The sequence below is a fragment of the Vombatus ursinus genome, unplaced genomic scaffold (assembly GCF_900497805.2).
Source record: "Vombatus ursinus unplaced genomic scaffold, bare-nosed wombat genome assembly UNPS02014798.1, whole genome shotgun sequence".
In the NCBI taxonomy this organism is placed as follows: domain Eukaryota; kingdom Metazoa; phylum Chordata; class Mammalia; order Diprotodontia; family Vombatidae; genus Vombatus; species Vombatus ursinus.
In genome coordinates, this window is record NW_020954576.1 from 11,714,629 (window position 1) to 11,729,681 (window position 15,053).

At 38.1% G+C, this 15,053-nt stretch overlaps 1 protein-coding gene across 2 annotated transcripts in view; it reads left to right on the forward strand.

The window, feature by feature from the left end:
* The window catches only part of LOC114049803 (alpha-actinin-2), a 95,166-nt gene extending 80,434 nt beyond the window's left edge, over positions 1-14,732 (forward strand). For both annotated transcript variants that reach the window (XM_027871211.1, XM_027871210.1), the window contains exons 16-21: positions 1,761-1,895; positions 4,323-4,502; positions 5,571-5,717; positions 8,696-8,761; positions 9,768-9,926; positions 13,167-14,732. In XM_027871211.1, the coding sequence (XP_027727012.1) occupies positions 1,761-1,895; positions 4,323-4,502; positions 5,571-5,717; positions 8,696-8,761; positions 9,768-9,926; positions 13,167-13,325 (846 nt within the window). In that variant the 3' untranslated portion in view covers positions 13,326-14,732. The remainder of the gene's footprint in view (positions 1-1,760; positions 1,896-4,322; positions 4,503-5,570; positions 5,718-8,695; positions 8,762-9,767; positions 9,927-13,166) is intronic.
* The last annotated feature ends 321 nt before the right edge of the window (positions 14,733-15,053 follow it).

Here is a 15,053-nt window from a genome sequence, read left to right on the forward strand (position 1 = left end):
TCTTCCTCCCTCTCCCTGCTCCTCTACCTCCTTCCCTGTCTCCCTCTGTCCCCCTCTCTCTCCCTCCCTATCTCCTTCCCTTTTCCCCGACCCCTCATGTACGTACACACACACACACACACACACACACACCCACTCCTTCCAAAGATAGAATGTATTCCAATACTATACCTTAGAAATTGTTATGAGAAATGTTTCTTGTTTGGGGGAAAAGAAGTAGAGACTATGTTTTCTTGTGCGTATTGTTAGGGAAATGTTTCAAATATTGAATTAATCGAGATAGTTAATGATGTACCATTGTAAAGGCAGAGAAATTTTAAAAATGGATAACGTTTATGGCATCAACGTCTAGAGTCCTTAATTGCAGTATATTTTAGGAAACAAATGTTGCATCCCAAATATGTGAATCTAAAATGCAGTAATAGAGAACGTATTTACACAGCACTTTCTGGTTTATGGAGTACTTTCCCCATAGCTGCACTGTGTGGCAAATAACACAAATACCTTTATACTTATTTTATTTCTTCATTGCCTATTCTAATTCCTTCGATTTCTTTTTCTTCTCTTCTTGCTAATGCTAACATTTCTAGTACAATATTGAATAATAGTGGTGATAATGGGCATCCTTGGTTCACCCCGATCTTATTGGGAATGCTTCTAGCTTATCCCCATTACATATAATGCTAGCTAATGGTTTTAGATAGATATCATTTTAAGGAAAACCCTATTTATTCCTGTGCTCTCTAGTGTTTTTAATAGGAATGGGTGCTGTGTTTTTGTCAAAAGCTTTTTCTGCATCTATTGAGATAATCATGTGATTTCTGTTAGTTTTGTTATTGATATAGTCAACTATGCTGTCAGTTTTTCTAACATGGAACCAGCCCTGTTTTTATACTTATTTTATGGGTGTAGGGATGGAGGCTCACAGAAATTAAGTAACTTGCAAGATCACACAAATCAGAACCAAGAAACAAATCCAGGTCTCTTGACTCCGGGTTCAGTGTTATTTCCATTTTATCATAATGCTTCTCTTAAGTGGAGGGAAATTCCTTAGAAAGATATACCTCATTTGAGGAAATAAAGAAATACTTAGTTTGCTAGGCATTAAGCTCTAGAGAGGAGCCCTGCTCAAATTTTATTGTAGTAATAAATGGTACAACTTGGGCCATCTGTGCCTCAGTCTTAGGTGAAATGCAGTTACCTAATTAAAAACATGACACAGTTAGTCATCTCCCTTTGCTGATGTCTCATCTCTAAGGAAAAAAAATCTACCCATGTAACTCCATAGATTTTGTAGGTCATGATTGTTGTATAAAGTAGTCTTAAGAGCGATGTGAGATGTTCTTGTGTGCTACCTCAGTAAACCTAGCTACTGTCCTTGTCCTTGGAGGTGTTTTTCAAAGCCACACTCTTTAAAAGATTTGCTTTCAAGTACACATATTTTTCTGAAGATAGAGATAATTTTTCCTTTAGGTTTGGTTTCTTTGACTTGTTAAAAGATGGTGGGTCCTATGTTTCTCTACCTTCTCTGACCCAGCCACACACTTATGCCACCTCGTTCCTTTCTTTCTTCCTTGCAGTGTCCTGCCAAGCCTTTACTCTTTCTTTCTATCGTTTTCCTTTCTCCTCCCATCCCTGGTCTTTTTTCTTCACCTTTCCTTCTCCTTCTCCCCCTTGGGATTGTCACCTGATCTATATGTTCATCGTTATTGGTATAAGAGATGCCTTTTAACACTTGCTGCTGTTGTGTCCTATGGCAGGTGAAACAGCTAGTGCCAGTACGGGATCAATCCCTGCAAGAGGAACTGGCCCGCCAGCATGCTAATGAGCGACTTCGGCGCCAGTTTGCTGCCCAAGCCAATGCTGTTGGACCATGGATCCAGAACAAGATGGAGGTAAATCATCCAGTGAGATGCTATTGTTCAGAGAACTTCAAAAAATCTATCAGACTAGTTTAAAAAACTTTTACCGACTTAGACAAAGGTTGTCATTCCTTCTCACATTTACCAGCATCAGAATAATAGGGGTAAGTTTTATTTTTCATTCTCATCATCATCATCAAGCATTTACTGTTTACCAGACACTGTGCTGAGCGCCAGAGATACAAAAGAGGACAAAAGCAAGGTCCTTGCCCTCTAGGAGTTTACGTTCTAATGGGGGAGATGGTCTGCAATTATGTACATTCAAAATACATGCCTACAGTATACATGACAGGTAATCTTGGGGAATTATGATTTATGCACCAACACACTTCCAAAAAAAGGATTTGAAGTGACAGTAATTACTACCAGAGGTGTTATAAGAAGCATATTGTCTACTGCTTTCTCTGTTTGCATTTTTAATTGCTTCAGACTGTTTTTCAGATCTGTGGGACTATAGTCATTTGTGTGGCTACTTTCCATAGGCAGGAGTCCTGACCAGAAAGTGTTACCTGGCATCCCACAAAAGAAAGAGCAAGGAAAGATTGTCATTTGGAGATCTGTTTACTTGGCAAGGTGTTGGAGAGGATCTTAACATTTTATCTAAACAGGGGCCTAGAATTTAAACTTAGTATCATGATTATGGAGGAACATATCATTCACCATGTGGATGGGCTGTGGTGTGGGCTATGTTGGTTGTCAGCAGGAATAACTCTAAATTTTTCAAAGCAGTAAATGCTCATTTTTTGAAAAATTGTAAATGCTGTTTGTAGCACTTAAGTCTCTGGGTTCATCTTGTTACAAGGAACAAACAAGGGGACTTTATCAGCATAATTGCCCCACTTCTTTCCCCTGCCTAGTCTTTTTAGTGGTAAAATAACTTTTTTTGAAGGTAGAAGTAATCTAATGAATATGGAAAATACATCTGTTACAGGAAGCTTGCAGTATTTCTAGATGTAATCTCATTGCTGCATCCATCTTATTCTTCAGGTCACGTTGTATGTACCTAGTTAGGGATATTTTAATTCCTAACATCAGTAAGAGTTAAATGCTTTAACTCTGGTCTTTCCTTCCTCTTCTCTCCACTGGATATTCCTGCATTCCTATTGTTTCTATTCTCTAATGTTTTTCTGCAACCCTTTTCACCCCCCATCAAATGGATATGAAAGTGGGCTTGGAGGCAGAAGTATCTTCTTTCAAATCTTGCCTCAGCTGTTTATTGGCTGTGTTACCATGGGCAGCTCACTCAACCTCTCTGGGTCTGCTTCTTCATTTGTAAAATGGACTTGCTGGCCTCTAAGCACCTTTCCATCTCTGACTCTTAATATACTTTGGCCCTGTAATCAGAGTCTGTCACAGACCTGCACAGCTTGGCAGTAGATAGGGGTCATAATTAAAATAGACTAAGCATCTTTGGGCCGCATGTAGGTTAGTGGAGAGACAGAGAGACGATGGTTAGTTGGCATCGGTCATGTGACAAACAGGAGGGGGCACGGTGGGTACCCTACATTTTTGGGGGGCCACCCGAAATCTTTTGCTGGGCTGTATCTTGTACAGGCCTGGTCTATCAAGTGCCTTGTCCCTGTTTGTAATTTAGGAGGCTACCTCATTCCACCTTCTTTTTGTTACTGAGTCAGGATGAAAACAAGAAACAAAACCAAAAACTTTTCTCCTTGCTTTTTTGCCTCCTCTAAGTCCAGAGAGGAATGAGCGGGATAGTGAAAGACCTTCAGATAATGTCCTGTGAAGATGAATTGGGGGAACTGGGAATTGCAGCTGGGGAATAGAGGACAGGATAGCCACCGCAGCAGCAAGCATTCACCAAATGGCTGCTGTGCTAGGCACTGTGCTGAGCTCAGGAAATACAAATATAAGCAGAAAGAGAGATGGCTCCTCCCCTCAAAAAGCTTACATTTTTAGGAGGAAGACAATATAAAAGGAAACTGAAAAGTGGGATAGGTGGGTAGGAGAGAGTTAATAAGGGAGCCTGGAGAATATAGGGCAAGAGTGATTAAACTTGTTCCAATTAGCCCAAGAAAGTGGGCGCAATGGAAGGAAGTTACAAAGGAGCATGTTTATAGCCGTGATGTAAGAGCGAACTCTAACAATTAGAACTGGTCCAAGAGGAAAAAGGCTCTCTCAGGGGTGAGGGACGGCTGGATTTTGGGTTCCTTCTTACTGGCAGTCTTCTTGCAAAGCCTAGATGACCATGTTAGGTGTGCTATAGAGAGAATTCTGGTACATACAGGTTGTGCCAAATGGTCTCTTAAGATTTTTTTCCAACTCTGAGATTCTATAATACTTTTACACTATGGTTCTAAAAGTTGACTAATTTTTCCTGGGTTCATTTGTGTTTGTGTCTGTGTGACCACTTGTCTTTGTCCATCTGCATTCATTGAACAGGAAATTGCCCGCAGTTCTATCCAGATTACTGGGGCTTTGGAAGATCAGATGAACCAGTTAAAGCAATATGAACATAACATCATTAACTACAAAAATAATATTGACAAACTGGAGGGAGACCATCAGCTTATCCAGGAAGCCCTGGTATTTGACAACAAGCACACTAATTACACCATGGAGGTATGTGAGCCATGAAGTAATTTGTGACAATAATAGTAGTTGAATTTATATATTAAGAATAATAATTATAACTAGCGTATGTATATATAGCACTTCAAGGTTCACATCTCATTTTATCCTCACAGCAACCCTAGGAAGTAGGTGCTATTATTATTCCCATTTTACAGGTAAGGAAACTGAGGTAGGCATAACTTAAGTGACTTGCCCAGAGACCTATGGCTACCAAGTATCTGAGACTGGATTGGAACTCAGGTATTCCTGATTCTAGGTTCAGTACACTGAATATAGCCATATATCACTTTATCTGCCATATAGCACTTTATGTTTGACAAAGTGCTTTATGTTTATATTATTTCATTTGATCCTTACAACCTCCTGGGAGGTAGATGGTGCAAGTAAAATTCTATTCCATCTTCTCAAGTTTATCCTTTGATATACCTCCCTCCTCCTAAATTAGTCTGGGCTGTTTCCACATAAGTTCTGAAAGTAGAGAAGTTGAGTGTTTTTTATTGTTGATGTTTTTTCCCCTAAGGACATCACTGGATTTAAGATTTTTTCCCAGTAGGAGGAATGTGCCACTATCCAAGTAACATGTGGATAGCAATTCTGTCTTGCAGTTTTGATTGTTTGATTTGTCCAGAAGAAATATAGAATATGGGAAAGTCACCATCTCCTATTCCAATAGGTTTTGTCGTGTGTACAAACTATTGCCTGATCTCTCACTATTAGAGCTCCAGTTCTACGGAGGGGTCCTGAAAACTTCTTAGTAGAGAGCTTAGTTCAATTCAGTAAATATCATATAAGCACCCTCTGTATATAGAACCCCATGTCAGGTGCTGGAGAGTGAGACAAAGTTTAGAGAAGACAAATTGCCCTCTTAGAGCCTTAGAGCCTATTAATAGGTGATCAATTTTGTAAAAAAAATGAAGAAGGAATGTAATGAAATCTTCTACCCAGCTCTGCTCTCCTCCATTTGGATTGATTCTAAGGCTATGGGGAAGAACAGGCCGAGGGTGATTGTACTAGATAGATGAAGGAGAACTAACAGTTTCATATTTTCTCTGGTAGCATATTCGTGTTGGATGGGAACTGCTGTTGACAACTATTGCCAGGACTATTAATGAGGTGGAGACCCAGATCCTTACCAGAGATGCTAAGGGTATTACCCAGGAACAAATGAATGAGTTCAGAGCATCTTTCAACCACTTTGACAGGGTACAGTACTCTTTCTGTTTTCTTAGCATAATCCCCCGGCTGTTACACAGTCGGGTTGACTGTAGAATGACCCATAATGTTTTCATCAAAAGCCTTAATGCCTTGGAAAAAAAAACTACAGAGAAGCGGAACAGCCGCCATACTCTTCAAAGGGGAAACAGTAGTAAAAAATAAAATGCTCTTTAAAGTCATAGCTTAGCTAAGACTGACACATGAAATAAATTTTTATTTGCTGGCATGTACAATAGGTATTTTATATATATTTGTTTGTATATACATATATGCATATCAGTGAATTTATGTGTTAGCATTTGTTAAGAGTTGAGGATAATAATTAAAAACTGACATTTTCTAACACTATATAGTTATGAAGTACTTCACGTTAATGATCTCATTTAATCTTTAAATAGTTCATGGTTAGGGAAAATATTATTAATGAATCACCTAAATTCACACAGCTAAGAAGTGTCAGAATGGACACTTGAACCCAAGTCTTCTGACTTGCAGACTAGTGCTTTTCCCACTTAAACCTCATTGTAACAAAATTAGGTCTTTGGGAGGCTAAACCTTAACAAATACTGGGTGGTAAATTTCAATTCTCTTCCACTCTGTAATATTATTCTACATTTTCCCTAAGTAATTCTGTCAAGGTGAGGAACTTTATATAAATTCATCCTGTTCTCTGATGTTTTTATTTTCTCTATCTCTTTAAAATAACTAAATAAAATCATAGTGCGTTAATAGAAAATTTTCAGAGCAAACCTATACAAAAGGTCAATGCTTCTCCAGTATGTTAGTGTGTCTCATAAAACCTTGGGCAAGACCAATTTTTTTTTGTAAGATGTCCATAAGAACCAAGATGCATATAGTTCACACTTATATAAACACTTTACGTCAAAGCACTTTATGTACATGTACATCATCTCCTTTGATCCTTACAACAATGCTGTGAGGTGAGTGCGTAATTTTCTGAATTTAATATATGAAGAAATGAGACTCTTAAGAGATTAAGGGAGTGACCCAGTGTCATACAGGTAGTAAGTGTCTGAAGCAAGACCCAATCAATCCCAGAACTTTCTCTTTTAAGTCAGAAATGCAACTTTAATCCATTACCCCATATTGCATGTCCAATAGATAGCCGGTAATTCTTTATTTATCTAGTCAACTCCTATGTCCAGGCACTGAATTGAAGGATAATGGGAAGGATAATTATTACCATAAGCTCTGACCTATTTCTTCTTAAAGTCAGGGTCCATTTTCTTTTGCAAAGATCAAAAAAGAAGATGCTCACTCTTCCTGTGCTTCAGATAGGTTAGCATGCATTATGGACCTTTCAGAGGTTGTCTCCCTTATGTCCCTCCTTGAGGCTGGACTATATTTAATTCAACCCAAGGTCATTAAAATCTCCTCATGTAATGTGCTTGTGACACACTCCAGAAAAAGATTATGTAACTTCCCTTTATTATTCAAATGACAGAATAACATTCTACTATTCTAAGAACATAAATTTAACTGAACAGTGGCAGAATGACCAAAGGTATTATTAGAGTTTTAAATGGCCTCTTGGTACTGGTAGATATTAACTGAATGCTGAAGAAAAAGTTCACCCATTTGTGAACATGTGAAATAATTGTCAGGGTAGTCATCTTGTTCTGCCTGGTTCCAGGCTACTATTTGTTAAACACTCACCAAGTACAAGATGCTAAATAGAACCAGGCCTAGGATGGAATAGGAGCTTTAGTGGGGAGCCCGGGCCTTGTTCTACATGAGAAGGGACAGGAGAAACTACTGACCCAGAAACCCTTATCTTCACCATTTGGAAGAGTAAAAAGAAGCACAGACAGGCATGATGTAGCATGGAACTTGACATGTGTATGTTATAATTAATACCAACAACAAATATATATTCGGCATTTTTTTACTATATGCAGGGTATTATTATAGTTAATCATCTTCAACCAGGGGAAATTCCACATTAGTGTGAGGAGCTAGCCAATTTTGTGTGTGTGTGTGTGTGTGTGTAAAACAAAACACCAGAAAACTTTATGCAAAGTTCCAATGTACCTTTCATTTCATGTTTAACTTGGGATATAAAACTGTTTTATTTGTTTAAACAACATGACTTTTCTTGGTTTTAATTTACACTGACTATTTAACTTTAGCCAACTCCTCTGACAATAGGAAGTTGGTGACCATACCCATTAGTATAATAGAGTTATATATTAATCCATTTCTCAACAGAATTATCATTATAATTTTTATTTACATTTCCTTTTTTTTAGCTATCAACTCAGTGTGTTTAATTTTGGGGCTCTGTCGTGTGCTCTACATTTGCAGACTCTTACATAGGATGGGTCTGCATGTGCCAAATTGAGTTTGATAGCGTTTAAGTACTGTTACTAGCATCAGTAGAAAAAGAAGTTATGGGTGGGGGCAGGAAGGCAAGAGTATTTTGAGTTATTGTTGCTTGGATGTTATAGAAGCCATTATGGCTTATCTATTAGTTTTTATGTTCTTTAAAAATTATAAATAAATATCAACCAACCACTACTATAAACCCATAGCTAGAAGTTGTTATAATTCCTTAGAACCTTTATTATAAAATAATTGTTAAGAGATTGTACACTTGTTAGAAGTGAATAATTTACAGTGATTTTTCAACAAGTTTTCGCCTAATGACACTAAATAGTTCTTTCTGCTCGTCTCATTTCTGGGTGTGTTCTCTTTGTCTGTTTTTGGTTCTTTTTTATTTTATTTTTTTTATTTTGACCCATCTCTCTTTGGGGATTGTTTTACTTATTGTATGTCGGTATGTTGTGTGTCATTTTCACCTGTCCTGTAAATCAACAATAACTTTACTGGCAATGCTTCAAATGAAACTCCCCTCACTGGATTGATTCCATGTTGGTGTAACTGCCCACTTTGTGGAGCTGGTGTAAACTTGCCCCAACCTTCATGTTTCTTGCATTGATCAACAGAGGAAGAATGGCCTGATGGATCATGAAGATTTCAGAGCCTGCCTGATTTCCATGGGTTATGATCTGGTATGAACAGAGTTGAAATTGTCTTATATTTTTAACAAAATTGGATTTGTAAATTAATAATAAAAGTAGGAAATAGGTGGCTAGAACTTTGGAGAATGTTTCTTATGCAGCATGTTTGGGGTTGATTAATTTTAACACTGTAGGAGGAAAATGCCTTTTAAAGTCATATTTCCTATTATTGTATGAAAATACTATAATAGTGACAAAACACATTCAGATTTTTGCCTTTTGAAAAAGAAATTGGCAAAAATTACTCAGAGAAAAAAGATTTCTCATGATTTTTAAGGCTTTGTCTAATAATTTACATTTAGGTTGGAAAGTTCTTGGAAACAAATTATCTGAGATTTAAAAATTTATTCTGACTTTGAGAGCTTCAATAACTTAAAATTCTCAACTCAATCCATTTATAAATGTATTAGTTAATTTTAAATCTATGCAGGCCTTTGAAACAAATTCACTAGGACTGGAGTCTAACATCCATGCTTCTAATTTGTTGGCACAACTTTTCCAAGTTGTCATTTAGGAAAGGTACTTGATCTTTCCCTTTAAACCATTGCTTCTCTTGGAGTAGTAAAAGTAGCAGGAATAGGTGACAGGTAGAAAACTCTGGAGCTCAATAGCTCGCATACAGCAGCCCCTTTGAATTATTATTTTATTTGTGGTGATAAGCATAAGGTCAGTGGAGCATCAAAGTGTTAAGCAGATGGCTCCAAATCAATAACAAAAAGACTCCACGTACATCAATTGATGCAAAAATATTACAATTTTACTTTGAAATGAAAATTTTCATCTAGCAATCTCTATTTTCTTTGTCTTATAGATTTAACACTTTTTTTTCACTGAGTCACTTGAGATAGTTTGTTCCTTTAAGGTATTTTTAAATTCCAATCCTCCTAGTGCTAAACATGCAAACAATAAGACATTTGCATGCCTGCAGTTGGAAGGACTGATACCTAATTGTTGATAATTGTGGATCATGGGAATGTTTGTTTGCGTCTTATTTCAGGGGGAAGCCGAATTTGCCCGCATTATGACACTGGTAGATCCCAATGGACAAGGAACTGTCACCTTCCAGTCCTTCATTGACTTCATGACAAGAGAGACTGCTGACACAGACACAGCTGAGCAGGTCATCGCTTCCTTCAGAATCCTCGCTTCAGATAAGGTCAGTTTCTGTTCTCCTGATTGAATTTACCAAAGTGTCCTCCAGCCAAGGTGCAGTGGATAGACAGTCAGGCCTGGACCATGGAAGACCCAAGTTCAAATCCAGCCTTATGACACTTAATAGCTATATATCCTAAACTAGTCAGTTAACACCTATTTGCCTCAGTTTCCTCATCTGTTATTTAAGGATGATAAAAGCACCTTCCTCCCAAGGTTGTTGTGAGGATCAAAGGAGATAATAATTGTAAAGCACTTAGCACAGGGCCTGGCATATAGTAAGTGCTATATAAATGTTAGCTATCATCATCATTATTATTACTACTATTTTATTTTTATTTTTTTAAAAAGGACCTTGTGTTATTATTACTTTCCAGGGTCTGTTATTTTGAATGTTGCTATTATATCCTGTATCTGAAGGGAAAATTTAAAATATATGAATCTAAAGACCAGAAACTCATAACAGAAAATGATAATACATTCTGCTCCTGACCTTAAAATATTAGGCCTTGACTGTAAACTTCACACTGAGTTTCATGGAAGGAACCTGCCTCTAAAGGTAAAGTCCACAGTCTTGCAGGCGGAAAGAAGCAGAGCTAGGATTGGAATTCAGTTCAATTTGAACTCGATTTTGATTTTACGTCCAGTGTTTTCTTCTACTACATCAGGATTCCTACCCACTATCCTACTGGGAGGCAAGATATATAGCCTTCACCATGAAGAACTTGCCAAGGATACTAGCACACATCAATAGGGCTCCTAACAGCTTAAGTGAACCTAGAGCATTAATCAATGGAGACTAAGGAAACACACTGGAATTGGGAATCTGAGCTGATAGCATTCTGGAAGAATCACCTTGACCTCTCAGACATACCACCAGCACTCTGAGGGGGCAAGGTAACTCTGCTCTGTCCCTGACTCTTGAGACCTGAATCATCAGTGGGTGTGGGAGTTGGCATAAGGGCTGCCAGACCTTAGGAAAGCTACATGGGAATAGAAATTGTTTGTTACATAAACAATTAAGGCGTAACAGTTAAGATAAACCCATTTAGAACAAGTGGCTGAAAAGTGAGGGTTTTAAAAGAGAATCTTTACTATTTTATAGAAAGAATGCTATAAACAGTGAATATACAAGATTGGGCAGCTTAAAAAGAGCAATAGACTAAAAGTTGGAAGACTGGGGTTTGAATTCTGACTACCACTCATCTCTGTGACCCTGGGTGTATTAATGAGACTTCCTGAGCCTCAGTCTTCATCAGTAAAGTAAAGATTATTATGCAAGATTAATGATAGAAGAAAGACTTTTGTAAATGTTACAAAAATAAGAAAGATTATGCAGCTCACAGGAAAGTTTCTGATGTAATATTTTAAGTTCATAGTGTTTGCGTTCATTAGTAATAGTATTATGAGAATTATAATAGTTTTCTTTCAATTATCATTCAAAAAATATAATTTTATTATGCTTTGGGTCCAAACTTTTTTCATAGGAAGAGAACTCTAATTTTTAAAAAAATCAATGAGATAGGTGAAATATTTCATAGAAATTCATTGTACAGTCAAGTGTCCAGGAACCTATGTATTCCATTATATGAAATATTCTCATTAACTTTATGTTTTGAGACCTATCCTTGCCAGTTTAATAGCAATACTTGCCAATTGCCAACTAACGAAAATGCTGATGAATGTTCATAATCTGTCCTTTATAAAGTGCTTTCTATCCCCATGTAACTTTCATAAGGTTTAGTGGTCCTTATGCCAACTCCCACACCCACTGATGATTCAGGTCTCATGAGTCAGGGACAGAGCAGAGTTACCTTGCCCCCTCATAATGGTAGGGGTGTCTCTGAGGGGTCAAGGTGATTCTTCTCTAATGCTATCAGCTCAGATCCCCAATTCCAGTATGTTTTCTTCAATCTCCATTGATTAATGCTCTGGGTTCACTTAACCAGTTGACATTAATTACCTGTCTTAAAAAAAATATTTATAGAGAAATATAGCAAGTAAAGAAGTAAAAACACTTCCCTCCCCAGCAGCTGCGGGTACACTCTCCCCTCTACCACTTTGTTCCCTGGGAAGAGTGGCTTCAATCTTTAAGCAATTGATGCAAAGCATCTGCTCTACCAAGTTCACTTCCAAATGTAGCATAGCCAATGCTCCTCCTTGTAGGACCTGAAATCTTGGCTTTTGGGTTAATATACTGTTGAGCTGGGTCCAAGTCACTTCTCAGGGCTGTCCATGACCTCTGGCATGAACTCTCATTCCTATACCTCCGGTGCTCTCCTGGTCTTTCAAAGCTCACAAGGTCACAGCCTAGTTCATTTCATCTCTAATATTCTTTCACCTAAGACAGAAAAGGAAAGACATAACAGGGACAGAAACAACAGCTGAGCCATGTGCTCATTAGTTCTATGTCACTGTGGGTGTGCAGAATTGGCCACTGACACAAGCTCTCTTTCTGCTTTGTGCTGGCTCTGCGTGAGAGGGCCCGAGGCCCCTTCCCATGGCGTCTTTTGTGCGCATTCTTGGTTCACATTCAGTAGCCAATCAACTATCTACTTCTTTACTACCTAGTTAGTGGATTGGAAGCAGTCCTACCTGCAGCTGCATGCACTGAAGTGGAGGTCATCATGTATTTCAAGTGGGAGGTTCACCAAACCTCCAGTATGGTTTGACAAGAAGCAGAGCGTGCTCAGAGCCTGGAGCTCCCATTGACCAGTCATCTGTTAAACCACCCCCTCTCCCTCCCTTAAAAATGTGCTGCCCTCAGCAAATCAGCCAGGGTATGCTCTGAACACATTGCCTGTGTCCCCAATCCGGAATAGTTCTTTGGGATCCTTTAGTGTCAGTATCACATCCCCATTTTATGCATATATGTTTAGTTATCAGTGGCAGAGCTAATAGCAGAACTTAGCTTTTTTTTTTTTTTGGCTAGGCAATGGGGTTAAGTGACTTGCCCAGGGTCACACAGCTAGTAAGTGTTATGTGTCTGAGGCTGGATTTGAACTCAGGTCCTCCTGAATCCAGGGCCGGTGCTCTATCCACTGCGCCACCAAGCTGCCCCAGAACTTAGCTTTTTGGAGGCAATTTCATGTTCTTTCTATTAGAATACTGATTTAAAGAAAAAGAAATTAAGTGAAAAGTTGAAATAAATTTAATAAGCACCAAGACAACTTAGGTTCTAAAGTATTATTTTTGTGACTTTTTTCACTCTTAAAATGCAAATTTCTGCTTATGTGTTTTCCAGCCATACATCCTCGCAGATGAGCTGCGTCGGGAGCTGCCTCCAGATCAGGCTCAGTACTGCATCAAGAGAATGCCAGCTTATTCTGGGCCAGGCAGCGTACCTGGAGCCCTGGATTATGCCGCGTTCTCATCAGCGCTCTATGGGGAGAGTGACCTGTGATTCTGTAATCATGGAACACCAGAATGCAATAAAAGTTGGAGTAACAGTTTGTTGCCTGGAAACCTTGACAGGCTGTTTTAAATTGAAGAAAATATTTTTAAGCATTCTTAAAGCTCAATAGTTACCACCCAGTGTAACATGCTAGAAAGTACAGTGTCTGTGTCAGAGTGTGCCGCACTAAGTAGGCGTCTTTATTGTGGGCTTTTTAGATTTTAGCTAGTACAGTACAATTTTAGAGGGATTTCAGGCAAGAAAGAGAATTCCTTGAACAGTAAGAAATTGGGAGGGTACAGGGAGAGAAAGAAGCTTAAGAATGTGAAAACTCAAAATATTAAATATTCAAAATCAGAAAAAAATACCTTATTATAATTTGGTACAGTAATCCCTCCTTTTAGAAATGCCCTTCATGACCGATATAGTTATGCAACTGTGCCTAGGGAAATGTGTTGTGGAGGTCGTTGTTTTCTTTTCTTGCTTATCCAAAGATTAGCTGTAGCTAGATATTTTCATGGTTTTGTGGCTTTTGCAGTTGAATTTTAACATGTGTGAAATGAACTTTCAGGGAATAGAAACAAACAAGCCAAAAAAACAGAAAGTCCCTTAGCTTTTTAAAAGGGTAAGGAAGTGAAAAAGGGAGAGAGAAAGAAGAAAGAAGAGATTTTAGACTGCTCTTGATGATATAGGGGTTGATCGTCTAACCCAGGGATCACTGTAAGCTCTTGCTTCACGTGAAGCACAAGATGTGGGCAAACACTCAGATGAGGTCATCTGCTAGGGAGAAAGCTGATGTAGCTAGTTTATAACAAAGCTTTTAAAATTATCTGTGGATTTCAGTGAATCATACTTTTTCCTTGGACCCTATTAGCACAGTTAATAAGACTAGAGACTGTCCATAGAGTCTGTATTTTTAAATTGACAATTTTCTATATATTAATTCCTAATGAAACGCTAGCCAGAAAATGGCAAACTTGGGGTTCAACAAGGATTTGCTTTCCTTCATGCTTTTAGTTTTATAGCCCCTTAGAAGGAAACAGGCAACTTCACATGAATCAAAGTGTATAAGAAAAGATGAATTCCCTCAAATGGTTATGGCAAGTTTCTTTATTCTGGGTGAATCTACCTTTATGCCTATAGGATTAACTTGGCCCCTGTAGCATATCTAAATTACACAGTTACATTCACAGTAGCATCCATCTGACCTTCACCCAATGTAATGTCAAAAACCATCTGAACAAGCACAGTATATGGTTATAGATAGAGCTATATTCCCTAGATGGCATGGTATATGTTCACTGAACAGTTGTCTTGGTTTCTGTTGAATGTTCATTAAGCTATTACTCCTTAAGCTACCGTATGCTGTGATTCCTTCCCCCCTACCCCGTTTTTCCATCTTGTTGACAGCTTGTAGAGAAATAAAGCAATAACTTTTTTTTACATCTGAGTCCTTAATCAAGAAATGGAGTGAAAACAAACAAAAACAGCCACAAACAGCAAATTAAAATGAACACTACTCGTTGCTGCTAGGAACACAGTATATGCCTACAATAGACAGTCTAGGTATTTTTTTAAGAAAAGTCCCACCACCAATTAAAAATGAATTCTTTGTTAGATGATGTACCATGTTTTTCCATCCCTAACTTCTTGAATCTTAAACACATGCTACATTGGTCATTTTTTTTTTTTAAGGAAAAAAACACCCAAGTTTATAGGACATTTGATTTCCTCTAA